Genomic DNA, 18,037 nt, shown 5'->3' with positions numbered 1-18,037 from the left:
AATAACAATTGTTATTAATTGATTGGAACCTCCATCAAGATTCAAAGACTGAGCATCTATTCACACATGCACACCCGCGGTCGGCTCCAACTCCCAAGTGTGCCAGATATTTTAAAAACAAAGCAACTCACCTACACAATCAACTACCCTTTTGATAAACATGCAATCAATAAGTACACGCAGAAACGTAACTGGAGACAGCCCAGAGGATTGATTCCGCACTCTACTTTAAAATTGTATGCTTGTCCTGAAAAGTAGTAAGCAACGGAAGGCTTGTTAACTCAGAATTAGCTTCCTTCCCAGATGCTTATACAGCGAGTCATTATGATCAAAATTATGCTCATATCCTGCTTCTAACAAATAGCACGTTCGTAGAATTATGATGGTGAGATTGTCCCGGTTTGTTTATGCAACAACTTTCAATCATTAGAATTTAAGACGTTTGACAAACCAGATCCATAATCAACATCCTACCATACACATTCATCCTACGGTAGAAATAAAATTATGCAACAAAACCAGGGAAATTCCTGAAGTAATGTTCACTGGTAGTCCAAACAACCACCCACCTCCTTTTGACGAACGGATAATATTCAACAAGCTGTTTGGTAGACTTTACCGATGACCATCGAGCTCAAAAATAAATCGGATCCAAGCGTTGCAGCTCATCCAAGGATGCAAATTAAACATGAGCTGAACTATATTTGGAGATATTCTACCTTGATGATTTGATATCCCTATAGCTCTCTATGGCTACCTTCTTCCTTGTATCGAAATCAACTTTGTCCATATCAGCTGCAGTTGCAAGATAGCCATAGAAAATTCTATTCCTCTCTCCAGTCTTTTCATCCACCTTCACAAGGTTTGGGTTTTTATCATCATCATTGCCCAATGCTGCAGGTCGCATGCAAGCCCAAGCTTTACGTCCATGATTGTCCTTCTCAAAAAATTCAGCCAGTCTCTTGGCTTCATTGAGGCCAGACTGATCACCCGAAAACTTGATCAAGGTTGTGCCCAAATGACCCTCCCTTCCATACAAAGACTTCGACTTCCCACCCNCACTCTATTTAAAGAGTCATTGTAACGACCCGGGAAAGAAAGAAAGAAAAGGAAAAAAGGAAGGCCAAATGACTCGTCAAGACATCTTAATGCCAATATATTGATAGCAAACTAGCCATTGGATTATAAAAGGTAAAGGCCTTTGAACTAGGAACAGAGGTGGCCGTGTATAAACTAAATAGAGATTTTGAGAACTGTTTACAAAAAGCTTAAAAGCGTCAGAAGCTACAGACAACAAGAGGAAGTTTCCACAAGTGTATAGCATGCATGATCATTTAAAACAAAAATAACTAGGACACAGAATCCAAGCACCCAGTTCAGGAAGCTTGAGAATTTGGGAAAATCAAATCAAATGTAATAATAAATTAAAAAGAGCCTCAGAAGCAAATTATTATCATGTCTACCAATTAACAAAACAGCACACTAGAAACTAGCATGATAAATATTGTTAAGGTGAGGTCAAATACAAACGTTGCCCTTAGCTTAATATGAGAGCATCTCCCATCAATCTGAATCTAACTCTTCTGTTAAGGATTGCAAAGTAACTAATTTGCAGAGCCTATCATTACCTCCATTGTCTCTCACACTAAAGACAAACGAATAATATGATCCAATGTATACCGCTGAAATAAGAGACTGAAGTTAAAAGTCTCTATGTTCAAATAATCAAAATCAACCACACTTTCTTCCAGTTCACATCAGTCTTAATTAATGCAGTACTATGTATACACGATGACATTAAGAAGTTGCGTAAGGGTAAAAACTAAGTAAAAAGAAGATGCATCGACAAAATGGATCATCTAAAGATCTGTAACCTGCCACTAACTTCTCATAAGCCTATATGATATAAGAACAAAGAAAACAATCTATTTGAAGACAATGGGTTTAAAACAACAAAATAAAAGATATGTTAGACACAACATTTGAGAGGGTGGAAGATGCTGAAAATAATATCTAATGTGCAAAGCACATGCCTGTAGTGAAATGAAAATTTCTCAGATAAACTCCCTTGATTCTGTATAGCTATTCCATAGATCATATCTCAAGATTGTCAGCCAACAAAGATTGTAAGGTAAAAAAAATCACCAAGGACACCAAAAGCAACTACAGAGATTTAAGGACGTTGATTAGAAAAGGGATTACATAAATCCCTTCAAAGGAGATGTGAAACAGCTTCACCAACACAAACACAGGACTATAACAAACCCCCAAAAGATTCCAACGTGCCATCAACTTATCCTTGGGGGATTCAGAAAAAAAAAAAAATTAAGGTAAGTTAATTATAAGTATGTTATGAACCAGGTAAATATAACCCAAGTATAATCAGTAACTATACTAATAAATAATTAAGGTACTTCATAAAAATGTATATGATCAAGCAGATAGCTATAGCTAACGTGACACACGTGGGAGAGAGATAGAGAGAGAGAAGAAACCTGATAAATAAATTATTAAAAGAAAACTAGAAAAATACTTATGGACTGGACACTGTTACCCCTCCCTACAACGCATAAACACTTGAACGGAATCAACTCAATGGAAAAAAAGAAACAGCTTCATTCACATTCAATCAATACGAAGCTGCTATTTCGTCAAGAAAAGTACAAAAGAGTGAGGATAAGGATATCCTAGAGCAAAAGGAATTAAAAAAATCCCTTCCAATTGGATTTGGAACAGTTCCACTAACACAAAAACAAGACCGTCCCAGAAAGACTAAGTTTCCACGTGTGCCATCAACTCCTTCATGGAGGGTTCAGATATAACCTCAAGTTCATTAACTAAAATAGTACGTGCAGATAAATATAACCATGGTTCTCATCAGCAACTAAAAATTCATTAAAGCACTCTGCAATCTAATCTATTTTCTAAAACATCTGTGACAGATGAGACAGACAAGGGACATTTTATGTGCTTCTAAGTGAAATTGCTGGGCAGTAAAGTTGTAGATGCAGTACAGCTACTTGATCAGAAACCTTATTCTGTCTAGCAAGAGATAAATCGACTTAAACAACAATGAAAAATGAAAAAAAGTAAAAAGGTTCATTATACCTCTAATTTTACTATCCATTGCCTTGTTTCCCAAACCCTCCATGCGCCCATCTTTACCCTTTCCAATAATTGTATTATGGATGATAACTAGAGGAGGCCACATAATCAGATCCTCCTGGTTAGCTGCTGCTTCATCAGCAGATAGATACCGGTACCCTCTTGAACTATCAGGAGGCTTTGAGTAGTTCCACCCCATTAATACACAAAGAGCTTTGTGTAAACCCAGATGATCTACTAGCAAGTCAGCGTTATCACAGTTGTATGTGTGCATAATAAGGCCATGCATATCTGGAAAATCTCTAGAGGACCTGAAAGCAAGCATGTAAAGGAGGGGGCAACATTCTTTAGGGGGCCAAAATATGATTTTTAATAGGTTCAAACTATAATATAAGCCTAGAAATTTGAACCAAATTAGGAATAAAGTGGCGTACACCACTTAAAATGGTAGGTTTAAGGAGGAAACGAAGACTCCAATATTGCAAAAAGCATTATCAAGCACAGAAATCAAGCATCCATATCACAGAAATTAGGTCTCAAAACTGCTTCTTTTAAAACAAGCTAACATCATACCACCAACTATTAAAGTTCTTCTCAACTGCAGTAGTCCTAAGAAAGATTTATAATTTTTGTTGCGATAGTTCCAACTTTGTGATCCCAAAGAAAAATGGAAGATGCAGTCCAGACAAATAGCAGAAGAGGCAAAAAATTTCCATCTCAGGTTCTCCTGTCACCAAAGTTATCAATCTTCAGGTCTGTGAAGTCAATGGGTGAATGATCTCGATTACTGAGCAGTGAGTATCATGGTTCCTTCTTCCATAACTAAGATTATTTGAATTTATACAATTTCATAATGAGAGGAACTTAAATAACAACATACCTAAAAAACTTATGGTTCCTATGTTTCATCAAATTGTTTCTATCTATCCTTCTACTACATTAAGAAACCTCAGATAACCAATAATAAGGGTTCCTCGTCTGCAAAATCCATTGATCAAAACATTGAAGCTTGAAATCTTCTACACTATTTCTACCCATTTAATGACTATTGGAAATTCAAACATATGCTTGAGACGACAAGCAGTTTATTAACGACCAAACATGCACAATATTCAGGAATCAATGATTGGTAACAAGGTTCAGATAATTTCATGGTTGAAATCCCATAGGTTCACATTATAAGGAAGATATGGGACCAATGAGAGAACAGGTACACCATATGAATACATGGTTGGTAAAAAGGTTCAGATATTTTCATGGTTGAAATCCCATAGGTACACTTCATAAGAAACAAATTACACAAAAGAGAGAACAGGTGCACCATTCGAATACCAAACCAAACTAACAAAGTTGAACAAGCTTGAGCTATACTAAAGGTAATAACGATTCTCCAACATGGAAAAATTCAAGGAATGCAATCCTTAAATGAAACGAGTCCATACAAACAAAAAGCTCCCATATAGCCCTTGAAGTCCTCTCAACCACTAGGAACAGTTTCATGTTTTCCCTCTTAATTAGAAAATCCCCAAAAGGAAAATCAAGCAAATATTTGTAAGTTTCCAGGCCAACAATGGATAAGCAAAGAATGGTCCTTCATAAATATTAGGACATAGGAATGGCACCAAGGAAACAAGTTATCAGCTAGTTCCTCCCCCTGGAGAAAGAAAAAGGCACGAAAAAAACATCCTATCAGACACTATACTAAGTATTGATACTTCTCAGGAGAGATATTATTTTTTCTTCTATTGCTACTCATGTTTCCCCACAGGCACAAAAAAGTGGCATGTATTGTCACATAGCAAGTTAAATGGCATGTATTGTCACATAGCCAGACACTAGAATTGAAGAAATTATTCATTCATGAGAAACTTTCAACCTCATTAACATCAAAGCAGCCCATTTGGCAACCTAAATCCACAAATACTTCAAATTGATATATGCAGGACAGGGAGTTTCATAAAAAAAAAAAAAAGGATAAACAGGTCTCCCTCGTTGATTATGATTATGGCATCAAATCAACTACAATTTACAGGCTTGGATTAACGCCTAACCAAACAATTACCATCAAAGAGATAACTAACACAATATCTTTTACCACTAATGCGTCATAGCTATATGTATCAGACAGAGTTAGTAGCATTCCACCAGCTTCCTATTGGCACTATTTATAAAGGGAGAAACAAACATAACCAGCTGATTCACTCCATAAAGTGAACAGGTTTTTCCAGATACAACTTTTGATGGTAAGGCAGTAAAGTAACCATATTGTACACACAAAATAATTGCATCCATACAAGCCATCGAACTGTATCACATGGCTAAAAGAGATCAAACCTATAGAAAAACACAATACAAAAGGTGAATCAACATCACAATGAAGTGAACAAAAAATGTCTAAGGTTGCAGGGTAATGGCACTTACCCAGTGATGCAATCATACTTTCCTAAAAAAATATAAGGTAACTAGATAAGAAATATACATATACAGTAAAATGAAATAATATAACAAATAAGGGGAAAACCCTTAAACAACCCTTGCAATAAAAATAGCATCACATGGGAATTCATATCAAGAAATTAAAAAAAAAATAGTAAAAAAGAATTAAGTATAAAGCAAGACAACGCACAGGACAAAGCCTAAACATATCAACAAAACTTACCCCTCTAGAATTACCAGAAACCACGAGAGTATGTTTGTGGCAATTCCAAGCCACTCACATTGGTTAGGAAGAAAAATTATGCTCGAGTCCAACAGTCAATGGACTATGCCCATCCCCTAGTTCCGTTGTGTAACAATAAAGCCCAAAAATGATCAGTTGGTTGCTTTTACTGACAAGCCAATCCAGGGTTGGTTTTGGCCAAAAACCAACCCCAATAGACCTTTTTTTTTTAATGTTAAAAGAATGAGATCTCAATAAAAGAATACAAAAGCATACACAAAGACAACCCTCCAAAAGGAGCCAAAACAAAGTCAAGACTAACTAACTACACAAAAAATGGTACCATCTAAAATAACTAAGATGCCCAAATAGACATTGAACTTGATGAAAGATCACACCTCTAACACCAAACCAAACATCTTACATCACTATCCTATATTACGTAATATGGGGAACAAATGTATAGGAGGAAAAGTACAACAAAACCAATGGCCAGACACTCAGCAAGAGCCAGCATCCACAGTTTCCCCAAATGCTTGTATATAACACTCATAAGGATAAGTAAGAGCAAAGAAAAGGTATCAAGAAGCATCCACTTTAAGTATTGACTTCCTTCTCAGTCACGACAACATCAAAAGCAAACAAACAGTCCAATGTATTTGCTCACAGCAACCACCACAATAGACGCAGGGAAAATATTAGAAGAGAGTCTAGTTCTCCTTTCCCTTCTTCTCGTCAATCAATTAAACATATCAAAATCCAAAATTACAATAGTACAATGAATGCATAGTATTTGCCACAGGCACGGACACTCAAGTCAGTATCCATACCCTCCTTAAATGCTTTATATCAGTCGTAAAAGAAAAGGCAGCAGCAGAAAAACATCTTAATTGGAAAGGGCGATCAAGAACGCATATGCTCAATGCATTCACTTCCTTCTTAATCACAACAGACAGTGCAAACAAACAGTGGAATGTATTAGCTAGCTGCATCCACCATAAATTATCCCGGATGCAGGGAAGAGAAGCATTAATTATCAGCAATATATAAAAATACTGCAAGTCAAAGAGATAAGACAAAAAGAGTCCAATTGCATCAAACCTTGAACAAGCAAGACATTGAAGACGCCCATGTTTCCCGTCCTCCAAATAATTCTTTTTCTGAGTTGCGTTTTCATTGATAGTCTTCACAAAGTGAAGGAATGCCTTTCTCAATGCATTCTGGTCAACTTCCAAATATTTAGGAGCTACATTGTGACCGCTACCTGGCCTTAGACCTTCGTTTTCATAACTACCACCAACTCGCATGTACTTCGAGAACCTTATATCTTCTGTTCGACCATATGGATCACTCGTTCCCGCCAAAAAATCACCCCGCCGTTCGCCAGAACCAGTATGAAACCCATTTGCATTCTCATTGTGCAAGAATTGCTGTTGTCGCCTAGACATTTCGTCTTTCTCATCCTTCCTGTCTTTCTCACTGTCGTCATTGAATTTCCTCTTCATCGAAAATTCTGCAGGACCACCACGTTCGTCAGTCCCTCGAGAATTCCAGTGATCTTGAGGCCTGGAACGCGCAAATTGTTCTTCCCGAACACCCCGAAATTCATTTGGACTCATAGGGCCACCGGGGGGAAACCGACGGTCAAATCCACCATATTCACGGCCAGGACCACCGGAGCCCATTGGTAAAAACCGAGCAGCAAGATCCATGGGCCTTGCAGGCGGAGTAAAATCTTGATAGTCCAGAGGGAGAGCAAAGTACGACCGTACGCTTCCATCAGCAAGAACAATCGTGCGACGATCGAGCATGTGGAATCCATAAGACGGCGGAGGCGGTGGGCCAAGATCCGAGGGATCGGAAAAGGGAAGAGGAACTCCAGGTGAATGGAGAGGAGCCGATGCCGGAGTTGGATTAGCAGCCTTGTCGGCGGGATGCTTGGGGTGAGTGGAATTGGGACTAATTGCAACCTTCGAGGAAGGATTATGGGGTTTGGAAGATTTAGAATCGGATTTGGGATCGGAGGGAGGATTGTTGGTGGAGGACTCCCAGCGGGATTTCCGGTTAGAAGGGGCGGTGGAAGAAGAAGGAGGCTTCTGAGACGGCTTGCTTGTATTGTTACCGCCGGCCATGGCTGTTGTAGAAGCGGGCGGAGCCGCCTAGGGTTTAGAGAAATCAGAAAATCTCCGTTTTTAGCTTCCCGGCTAACTGGATAGATGAATGGGTGTTTTATTCAGCGATTGCTTCCCGATTCCCTTTCCGGCCCCACCAACTATTTTATTTTATTTTATTATATTATCTCTTTCTTTTTTTTCTTTTCTTTCACACCTATTTCATTATATATCAATAATAAAAAAAAATTTATTAATTTCATTTTTTTAATAAATACAAGGGAGTCTATTAGTGATGAGTATTAATTTATTAATTTTCATTTAAAACAATAAACTTATAATAAAATAGTGGTCAAATATCAACCTAAAATCATTAAAATAATAATACTTTAAAAATATATATAATATCCAAATAAATCCATAAACTATTAGTGATGAGTATTAAGGGAGTCTAATAGATGTGTTTTAAAAACGTGAGGCTAACTACGATACATATCAAGTCAAAGTGGATAATATTTGCTAGTGATTGATTTGAGCTGTTACAAATTGTATAAGAGCCAGACACCGAGTGGTTGTACCAACGAAGATGTTGCTAGACATCGAGTGGTTGTACCAACGAAGATGTAGCTAGACACCGAGTGGTTGTACCAACGAAGATGTTGGGCTCCCAAAAGACTTACAAAGGTGTAAAAACTTCTTCTTAGTAGACACATTTTAAATGGTTTCTACAAGACAATATCTACTAACTACTAACAACTAACAGTGGATTTGAGCTCTTACAGCAACAACTTCTCTTACAGCAAGAACTTTCAATTTTGTATCTAATAGTCGAGGAAAACGTTGTGAAAACGTTGTGAAAGGTTTACCTGAAGACTCCATTGGAGACGAACTTCAGAGAGTCCATTGGAGACTATCAAAGGATTTGTTGCCCAAGAGGCATACAACTGAAAAACCATATAGTTTAGTTCCTGATGATCATCAAATCATAATGAATTTACAATACCATTCTACTACAGGAGACAGGTCAGGCATTCACATGCAGAAATATCTTACTTCCTGCTACAGAAAGCAACAGGGATATGGCGAATGATTTGAACAAGGCTGAAGAATCTTGTAACAATCTGAGCTCTGCATCCACATTTTTGTTCATAACTTCACATACCAGTGACACGCTTCATCAACAGCAGCTGAGAAATCTCCAGATCACTCACAGTATTTCGATACTTTTCAACACAAAATTAAAAGTTCACCCGACAAAATTTATTTCTAGACGAAGGCGAGAAAGTAAAGTTGGGAGTTCGAGAAAAAAGTGGAGCAAAATCTAGCCTCAGCCAGCAGTTCAAACTAAATACATGTGCACCAGATAATTACAAGTAATTCCCAATAACAACAGTTGGTAAACAATGGACGCCCTATTCTAACTCTCACTAAAAGCTATTATCTTTGTTGACCCTTTGCCTTCACACATTTTAACCAAACCAACCCTAAACACTCATGGTTGGCAGCGTTGTAGCTTCCAAGAAGATGGTGAAATTTCTGAGAATTAGATGATGCCCCTGACTGACTGCAGCAAAATGAGGTGACAAGCCTGGACATTCCAGCAAACACAGCCTATACACCCAAGGGTGTTGTTCTCATATCATTCTTACGAGTAATATGAATGAGTATCAATATATTTCTTCTGTCAAAGAGCCCACAAGCAAACCTTGACAACGTGAAAACGTCTCGGAATTTTAAATTCTCTACCTCTGTTGTGGTTGTGTTCGTCGAAAAGGCTGAGCAGCAGATAGCAGATACTTAGACAAGAAGATTATGATCCAAGAGATTAGCTTCACCCTGATTAAGAATGGAAATGCTCCATTTCAAGAAAAAAAAGATGCTGCGGTTTGGAGAGTTCTCGAACCTACTAACTGAAGTCGGTTCCAAGTTCCGACCATACCATGAAGTCTGATCTTCCAAGCTAGCCAGCATGATGAATGAGTTCGTGTTTCAGAGCAGCAATTTCAGAAGAGATAGGCAGTGAATTGAACCATGCTACTTCCATCAAGGGCACCTCTGTAGAACTCCAGGGCTGAAAAAATCGTGTTAACTATCACCGAAGGTGGATTATGATCTAACACCGAACAGCATAAAGTTGAATAAATTCTGTCAAATAGCAATATTAATTATTGCAACTCATCTCAATTTAAGCACTAGCCATTTAGCAACAGAGCCCTGCACAAACCAGCAACAAAGTGGTCGCATGAGAAATAACCCAGTTAATTTGGAGATGAAATATCAACATGGAGCCTCAATTTATCAAACCGAACCAGATTCAGCTCTCTCTTCCCGTGAATCACCTGACTTTTTCCCCACAGGTCTGTGGAGAATTTTCACTGCCACAAATTCCATCATCGGATATAGTTTCGGAGGGGCGTCCATTAGAGCCACACAGACCAGATGAAGAGGCAAGTGGCTTTTCACCGACAACGCCATTAGCAAAATTTTCATCCCAATGAGCAGGTTTAAAAGAAATAGCATGGGCATTGTGTTCACGAAAATCATGACCATTAATCTTATTCAAACACTTGTCATATTCAGGAGAATCCATCACGGGTATGTTGTTTTCAAACTCATCAGTGCCATGGTCTAAAGTAGAAGTGAAAGATTTCTTCTGAGAATCAGATTCAACCAACTTGTGCCCAGCATGAGAATTCGAACGTCTGATTCCTTCATCTGAAACTGTAACCTTAGGTTCAAGCAAACTGTCTGAAGGAGTATCAGCTGCCATACATTGAGAAGTGGACTGCGAATGGTCTTCTGAAACATGCTGAATTCCAGGCCTAGTTTTGGTTGGAAGAGAGATGCCCATCGAGGGAGATGAACATTTCCCATCGGAGGAACATTCAGCTAATTTATCACCAGAATCAGAATCTGAATTTTCAGTTTCCATTGGAAAGCAAGAAGTTTTAACTTCACGAGATGCGTCCAGAGAACTATTCACCACAGATGTATCATTTGGAGAACCAGGCATGGATTCAGGATCCGGGTTAGTGTCAGCTGCTTCGTCTGTTGTCTTCTTGGAGTGGCGCGGTTCAGTGTCATCACAACTTTGAGGTTCCTGTCCAGATGAGGTCTCTGCATCCATCTTAGGACTACTGAACTCTGTACTTCTACAATTCGTTTGCTTTGCACCTTTTAAGCAAAAACATAGAGCGAATAATTACATTGGCAGGCAAAACCAATTTTATTCGAAAAATAAAAACGATGAGAACGATATAAAACCTGAGGCAGTAGTAGCATTTTCCTCAACAATTGTCTCTTCGATTAACAACTTCTGTAACATATCTGTTCCAGGGAACACCAGCATATTCATCAATCTCATTTCTTGCTTGAGTGATTGCTCCAAAGGGATAAAGCCAAAAATAACATTCCATGTATGCATGAGCTCGGCAATTGCTGGTATAATCAGTTTCTCAACCTTAAGCATGCGAAGAGCCTAAATAGAAGGAAAACATGATAAACATTGCAGTCATTGAAGGAAAGTAGTATGTTAATCATAACAGTAGGAAAAGATTAAGAAACATCTTTTGGGTAACTCACAGATTCAATTGCACAAAAAAGACGACGGCACATTCCTTGACGTCTATATATATGACGGGTTCCAATGAATGGCATCTCAGCTAACTTAGTCCCATGAAACCTAACCATATCAAAGATAGCACATATCAGCAAAACCTTACTATTCAAGCAAGCATCAAAACTGAAACATTGAACCAAAAGCTTATTTCACCAGATTACCATTCTATAGGTATCTCTTTCTCCATAAACTAATATGGTTAGAAGATATCAAATCCTAGAAGATAAATAATCAATTATGTCTAAAAGTTATATTTCTATCTAGAGCATGGTCTACTTGAATTTTTCCTTCTGCAAATATGCACAAGCAAAACTATATGGTCTATTCGAATTTCTTCCTTCTGCAAATACCAAGTTAATATGTCCACGCCAAATGATGAAGTGTGATGCATGATACCTGATTGTTGCTGCAGAGATGATTTCATCACCCCTTTCCAAAATAGCAGTGTAGAAGCCACTATAATTCAGCCTATAAAAGTTTGATCTGGAACATTAAAGATGAAACCCATCAGACAAACATTCAGATACCATGACGAGAAAATAATTTTTTAAACAAAATTTTGCTGTAGATTGTGATCAAATAGTTTTATCCATGTTAGAGCAATCAAAATTAAGTAAATACAGTAAAAGTAAGAAGAGCACTCCCAGAGTATTAGAGTTATGATGATGCGAACAAACTATATCAGTATTACTTAAGGCAAGAAAAAATGTTCTTACCCAATATTGTAAAGAACATTATGAATTAGATTTATCCCACTCCTCCTGTCAACAATAGACAAAAAACATTCATCCATAACTGTTAATGCAACAGCCAGTTTAGAGTTGCATTCAATCCTTTGTGAATGCCCACGAAGAGATGAATCTGAATCTTCACTTGTTCTACGGACAAGAGACCATGAGAACCCTGCATCTAATTCGTGTTTCACCCCAAGAAACTTCTGCAAATTCTCGAAAAGCTGTAAAATACAATAATTAGTCTGCAGGTGAAAATGTTCATTGGGAAGAAATAGAAGTTCTTAGAACTACTTAAAAGTAGAAAACATCAACCAGGTAAATGCAGGATTAGGGAACCTTATGCCACAACATGATATGATCACCAGCACAGACAAAAAGTACAATTGTAGTAGCCTGTATTCACTAACACATTCAGGTGATTGAAACTTAACAACGAGTAGCTCAAAGGTAACACGTGCATTAAAGAAAAAAAAAATCCATGATAAAAGAATAAAAAAAACTACATAACAGAGACCAATAAAGTTCAAGATGAAGACAGGACACTGTCGATTCCTATATTTTCTTGAAAATAGAAGGTTTTAGTCCAAGGAAGAACTATTGGTCAAAACATTAACAGACAATGGTATATACACATCATAGTTATATTATCACAGACAATTGGGATCATATTAAAAATTTCAAATTCTACTCCATCTCAGACAGAATGCGACTTCAAAGGTTACATAGTCATATTAAATTAAGTCAACCTTCTCGTTACTGATAGTACAGCTTTAAGTTAAATGAAAACTCAATTAACAATCAAAGATGTATCGTGCAGGTTTACATAGCAATTGATGTTTACATAGTCATATTAAATTAAGTCAACCTTCACGTTACTGATAGTACAGCTTTAAGTTAAATGAAAACTCAATTAACAATCAAAGATGTATCGTGCAGGTTTACATAGCAATTGATGGAACAGTCACCGAAGGGACAAGAAACTAAGGAAGAAAAGAATGTTTGGATTTGGGTTTAATAAATCTTTTGATGGTTGTCATCAATAGCAAGTTAGATACATTGAAAGTGAACATAACTGGTAGAATCTAATTTTTGAAGCCTATCACTTCACACCAAGAATAAATACACCAAAGGAAAAAAGAATATACTTTCACAGTGACTGAGTTACGTGTTTGAAAAACTATTGAAAAAGTGAATGCTCTACCCAATTCCTCAACTGCTTTATTCATAACGTCCACAAGAATAAATGACCAACAAAATTTAAAGTCATACTAAAAGAAGATTGGAAGCTAAAATAAATAGAAATTTTAGCTACCTCTCTGCAATTCTTGCCACAAAAAGAAGTGACTGAACCATTGGAATGAGTATCCATTTCCGGGATGCACGATTCATGAACTGCAGCAATAACAAAAATAAAGATTATAAAAACACAGTTGATGAGCAGGAAGGGAGAGAGAAGAAATACAAGAGAACAAATTGAAGTCATACATTTTTTCTCGCATAACATGCAACTAGATATCTCAAGAACATTGGTAGTGTTTTCATGAGAAGTATCAACACTAGCAACTCCACAGTACTTGCATGTACAATTTGGGCAGTGCCAATCACCCGGAGGAATCTGTACCAACAATATAAGCAAGCAAAGGAGTCAAATCTGAACTCAACGACTCTAGCCTTAACTAATTCCTCTTAAAAGAACTTATTTGACGATAATAAACAAAAGGGGGGCTGAAAAAAAGTCCATACAAGAAGAAGAGAATATAAGTCAGAGACAAATAACACTGGTTAAATCACCAAAACCAGTGTACGTCAGTTTTCAGGGGTTCTAAAATTTTGTTCGTGTGCGAGCGAGAAAGAAAGTGTGTGATGAACAGCTAATCCCATCCTCATCTGTACACAACTCCCTAAATTCAGCTAGAAAATATTTCCAGCCTACTAAGTGATTTAATCATAAATTGCGATCAATAATTAAAATTGAACAAGTGGCATGTGACACAATAGGGATACCTACCAACAAGCATGAACAAGAAACTGGATACACACCTGAATGTCTAAACAACTCTGATGAAAAGTTGATGGACACCCATCACAACAGATCAAGTCGCCACCATCTCCACAGATGCCACAAGTATCATCATTCGGATCGTCACCTTCAATTTCAACTGTGTGGAAACTGAGACGTTTAGATTCCTCCTGTCTGTTCCAAGCATCTATCTGGCATTGCAGAAGAGAAATCCCGGATTCCAGAAAGATGTTTTGAAAAGGTTGCCGTAGTTTGCTTCCAGCGTGTATCTCAAACTTTGAAACAGTGAGGATTTTGCTGCAGCAACCACAATGAATGCCGTCTCTGGTAATCCACCCCTCCAGCATCACTCGGGTCTGTCTACGGTTCATATAACGAACCTTTTGGCTCAACTGCACAGTCCCAGAATCGATAAGCCAGGACAGCAGAGTCCTTTTACCAGTATATGGAATAAAACCATCATTCTCTGAATCTAATCCCTTACTAGAGCGACGAACTAACAATCCAAGCTTTCTACCTTTTCTTCCATGTAAAATACGTGAACTGAATCCAGAAGAAGGTTTTGCAGTGGCATCACGTGAATACTTACTAGAACTTTGACCTTTTGAGTCAACACTAGGAAATCCATTCTCGTTCAATTTCTTTTTAATAGATTTCCCACCCTGCTTTATGAAAGAGCTTAATTTTTCTTCGTTGCTATCACTATCCATGCTGTCCACGTCATTTTTAGTACCAGCAGATCTCAGTGCACTTGCTTCTTTGGCATTTTCACTGTCACTTTCATCTCTCTGCTTACTTTTCCATTCTTTCTCAATTTTCTTTCGAGTTTTCCTGGTTAATTGACTGAGAATATCATCTGATATTGGGGTAAAGGAAGCATCAGCACTGGGTTTAGCCTCTGCTCCTTCTTCATTTAATTGCTTTTGAAGGGCATCATAAGCCTTAATAATTGACCAATATGCTGTTCCAGTTGGATTAACATAGACAGCATCTAAATAATCTCTATTCCTTCTAGGTCTGTAATCGATTTTCCAGCCAGAACTAAGGAGCATTCCCCTGATCCTTTCACGTAGCTTTTGTTTCTCAGTTCCACTGCCTCGTTTTGCTTTTCCTTCCTTTGCTGTACTTGGGGGAGTCTCTTCACATGGAATTTTTTCAACTTCAGAGCTTGCCCTCTTGGTAGATTTCTGAGCTTCAACAACCTTTTTTCTGGGCTTCAATGATACACCGCTATCACCTGAATCCCAACTGCAACCCTTTCCATTTTTTGTTGATGCTGATGTTTGAAAATCAGCATGGTCCTTCTCTGGCTTAGGAAAGGGATTCTGTTTCACATGGGGTTTAGTTTCTGGGTAAACTGAAGGAGCAACTAACACTTTCCTCTTCGGAGTATCTTCAGTCCTTAGAGTCTTTCTACTTTCTTCTAATTTGCGATGATCATACATATCCGAAGTTTCACTCACATTCTTCTTCTTTTTTACCATGACCTTTAAAACTCCATTTTTACCCTGAACCCTTATTGCTTCATCAGAATGACCCCTAAACTTATCCCTTAACAAGGGTGTTGGGACATAAGCTCCATCACTATCTGTGTCGAAGTTAATCTTTCGGGTAGGCCTGTCTCGATCAAAGGTATTGGTTTTTTCTGCATACAAATTCTTTCTCTTGTCCACCAAAGCATGCCTACTAGAAGTGGTTCCAAATTCCCTCTTGATTTCACGTTGAGGCAGGTTCATGGAACCAAGAAACCGCTTTTCTCCACTGCCGTTAACATGCTTCCTCTGCTCAATCTCACCGTCGAGGTCATCGTACTCGTTGAAATCAAAGACATCTAAGGTGCCCATATTTCTTCCTAAACCATCCACATCCATCCTGTTGAGCAGAACATCATCATTCCGCTTAACATACTGCAACCTATCCTTCTTTCGGATGCTTCCCCTCTCGTCCATATCATCCTTTTCAAAAGAATTCAAACCATTACAAACCCGAATGGTTTCAGGATCAACTCGTCTACGATGGGGCAGCAATACCTCATCACTGGACCCAGAATCACTCAAAACCAACCTAGGCCTCTTCTTCTCCTTCTTCGCATGAAGCAAGCGTGAGGCCGAAGAACCGGCGCCCCCTAATCCATCCTCTTTCTTTCTAACAATTAAGCAACCGGACGAGTTCCGAGTCTTCACCAAAATCCCCGATGGTCCCCCAGATCTCACACCGTCCTCCATGCGAATCAACCCCCAAAGCAAGAACCCTAAATTACAAAATTTCCCTCCATAATCATATTGAGCTAGCCAGCAAACCCAATACAATCCAGCTACCACAAACCCCAATTCGATTACCCCCGAACTCCCCCAATGAAAAGCCTATCAGATCTGAAGCAAACAGATCCAAATTCCGCAAGATTTTTCCAAAACCAAAACCGTAAACCACCAACCCTTCCGTGGACGAGATATCAAGAATCTTACCTCAACAGAAAGCTCTAGAATTCCATAGCCGGGAATTGGCTTCAATTAGCCGCTGAATGCCCCGACGTACGAAAACTGATCATACACAACTTTTCTTAGTTAGGATCGTCATCCCATAGCCATCGCCACTTTATTATAAACCAAAGCAAATTATAAAACCTTCCAGTTNATTCTTTTCTTTTCTTTTCTTTTTTCCCTTCTCCTAAATTTATTTTTCAAGCATAATAATAATAATAATAATAATAATAATAATAATAATAATAATAATAATTCTCTTATTATTATTTATCCTTTTCTCATTTATTTCATTTTTTTCCCCCTCCAAATCTCGTTTTCCTAGGTGGAGCACAGATAAAGGTGACGATCTTGCCACGTCGGACAGCACTGAGCTACGTTGGATTGAGTTATGACGTGGCGATATCTCAATGGGAGCAGAAGATTGCTAGCTGTGTTTTACAGTTCTGACTGTACTTAATTTGCATATGTGTTTTTCTTTTTTTCTTTTTTTCTTTTTTAATTTTTGCGTTTGCATTATTTGGCTTTGTTGAGGTCCTGCTGGTTAAGGCATTGACGAGGAACTTGGCCGCACGCGCCTACTGTGCGCGTGAGGATACTAAAACTACGGCGGGGTATTTTAAGGATTACTGGGTTGGGCTTCGGATTGGGCTAACTAACTAGGCCCAAACTTTAGATTTCCGTAGTGCCATTTTCCAATAATGCCCCCACCATCTAATTTCTTTCAAATACTGTACATAATTAATGCTTCACTAATTTAATATTCATTCTAAATAAATGCTTAATTTTAAATATGACGATAAGATAAAGTTTGAATGTCACGCACTTTATTAATATTTAAATGTTAAAAGTTTGAATGTCTCGATAAGATAAAGTTTATAGCTGTAGAACTAATTTACACGTTGATATGTTATATAATTAACTTATATATCTATAAATTTAATTTGACGAACACTACTGAGACGTGTTCTAAAGTCGTGTAGGAATCGAATATAAAAAAGAAAAAAGACGAAAGTTAATGAAACATGGAATTAAGTTCATTTACATTTGAGGGTGACAAAGTTGTGGCCTACTTTTTCTCTAAGCTATATGTGAGCGAGTGTGGTTGAGGATGACAACGTTGAACAAAATGTCTGGTTTCAAAGCGACATGCTTTGCTGGTGGTACGGATTCTCTTCTATTCAATTCATTGTGGGAAGGCTAGCTTTTGCACCCACTTCTATGAAGAATAGTGATCGCTTCAAGGAATCTCTTCCCACTTATTGCACCAGCCACTAATGCCGTTAACCGACTCGAAAGCTACTGCTGA

At 38.0% G+C, this 18,037-nt stretch overlaps 2 protein-coding genes across 2 annotated transcripts; both read right to left on the bottom strand.

The window, feature by feature from the left end:
* Positions 1-348: 348 nt before the first annotated feature.
* On the bottom strand, positions 349-7,979 carry LOC111778436. The gene is made up of 4 exons (XM_023658255.1): positions 6,866-7,979; positions 3,109-3,416; positions 2,370-2,379; positions 349-1,061 (listed from the first exon to the last, which is right to left on the bottom strand). The coding sequence occupies exons 1-4, from the start codon at positions 7,894-7,896 to the stop codon at positions 716-718; spliced, it is 1,695 nt and encodes a 564-aa protein (XP_023514023.1). The 5' UTR covers positions 7,897-7,979; the 3' UTR covers positions 349-715.
* Positions 7,980-9,032: 1,053 nt separating this feature from the next.
* On the bottom strand, positions 9,033-16,889 carry LOC111778214 (increased DNA methylation 1-like). The gene is made up of 8 exons (XM_023657908.1): positions 14,269-16,889; positions 13,714-13,843; positions 13,541-13,620; positions 12,211-12,449; positions 11,891-11,977; positions 11,458-11,557; positions 11,140-11,353; positions 9,033-11,049 (listed from the first exon to the last, which is right to left on the bottom strand). The coding sequence occupies exons 1-8, from the start codon at positions 16,471-16,473 to the stop codon at positions 10,211-10,213; spliced, it is 3,894 nt and encodes a 1,297-aa protein (XP_023513676.1). The 5' UTR covers positions 16,474-16,889; the 3' UTR covers positions 9,033-10,210.
* Between the last annotated feature and the right edge of the window lie 1,148 nt (positions 16,890-18,037).

This window comes from Cucurbita pepo, chromosome LG17 (assembly GCF_002806865.2).
Source record: "Cucurbita pepo subsp. pepo cultivar mu-cu-16 chromosome LG17, ASM280686v2, whole genome shotgun sequence".
NCBI lineage: Eukaryota > Viridiplantae > Streptophyta > Magnoliopsida > Cucurbitales > Cucurbitaceae > Cucurbita > Cucurbita pepo.
Note: the sequence above shows the minus strand (reverse complement) of the source record. Positions and strands in the feature narration are given on the sequence as shown.

What these genes read in the sequence shown, in the direction of transcription:
- LOC111778214 (XM_023657908.1), bottom strand. Translation starts at nt 16,473, where the DNA reads ATGGAGGACGGTGTGAGATCTGGGGGACCATCGGGGATTTTGGTGAAG. An exon ending in ATCTCTGCAGCAACAATCAG is followed by an intron (nt 11,558 to 11,890) that starts GTATCATGCATC and finishes TGATATGGTTAG; the next exon opens with GTTTCATGGGACTAAGTTAG. An exon ending in TTTTTTGTGCAATTGAATCT is followed by an intron (nt 11,354 to 11,457) that starts GTGAGTTACCCA and finishes CCTTCTATTTAG; the next exon opens with GCTCTTCGCATGCTTAAGGT.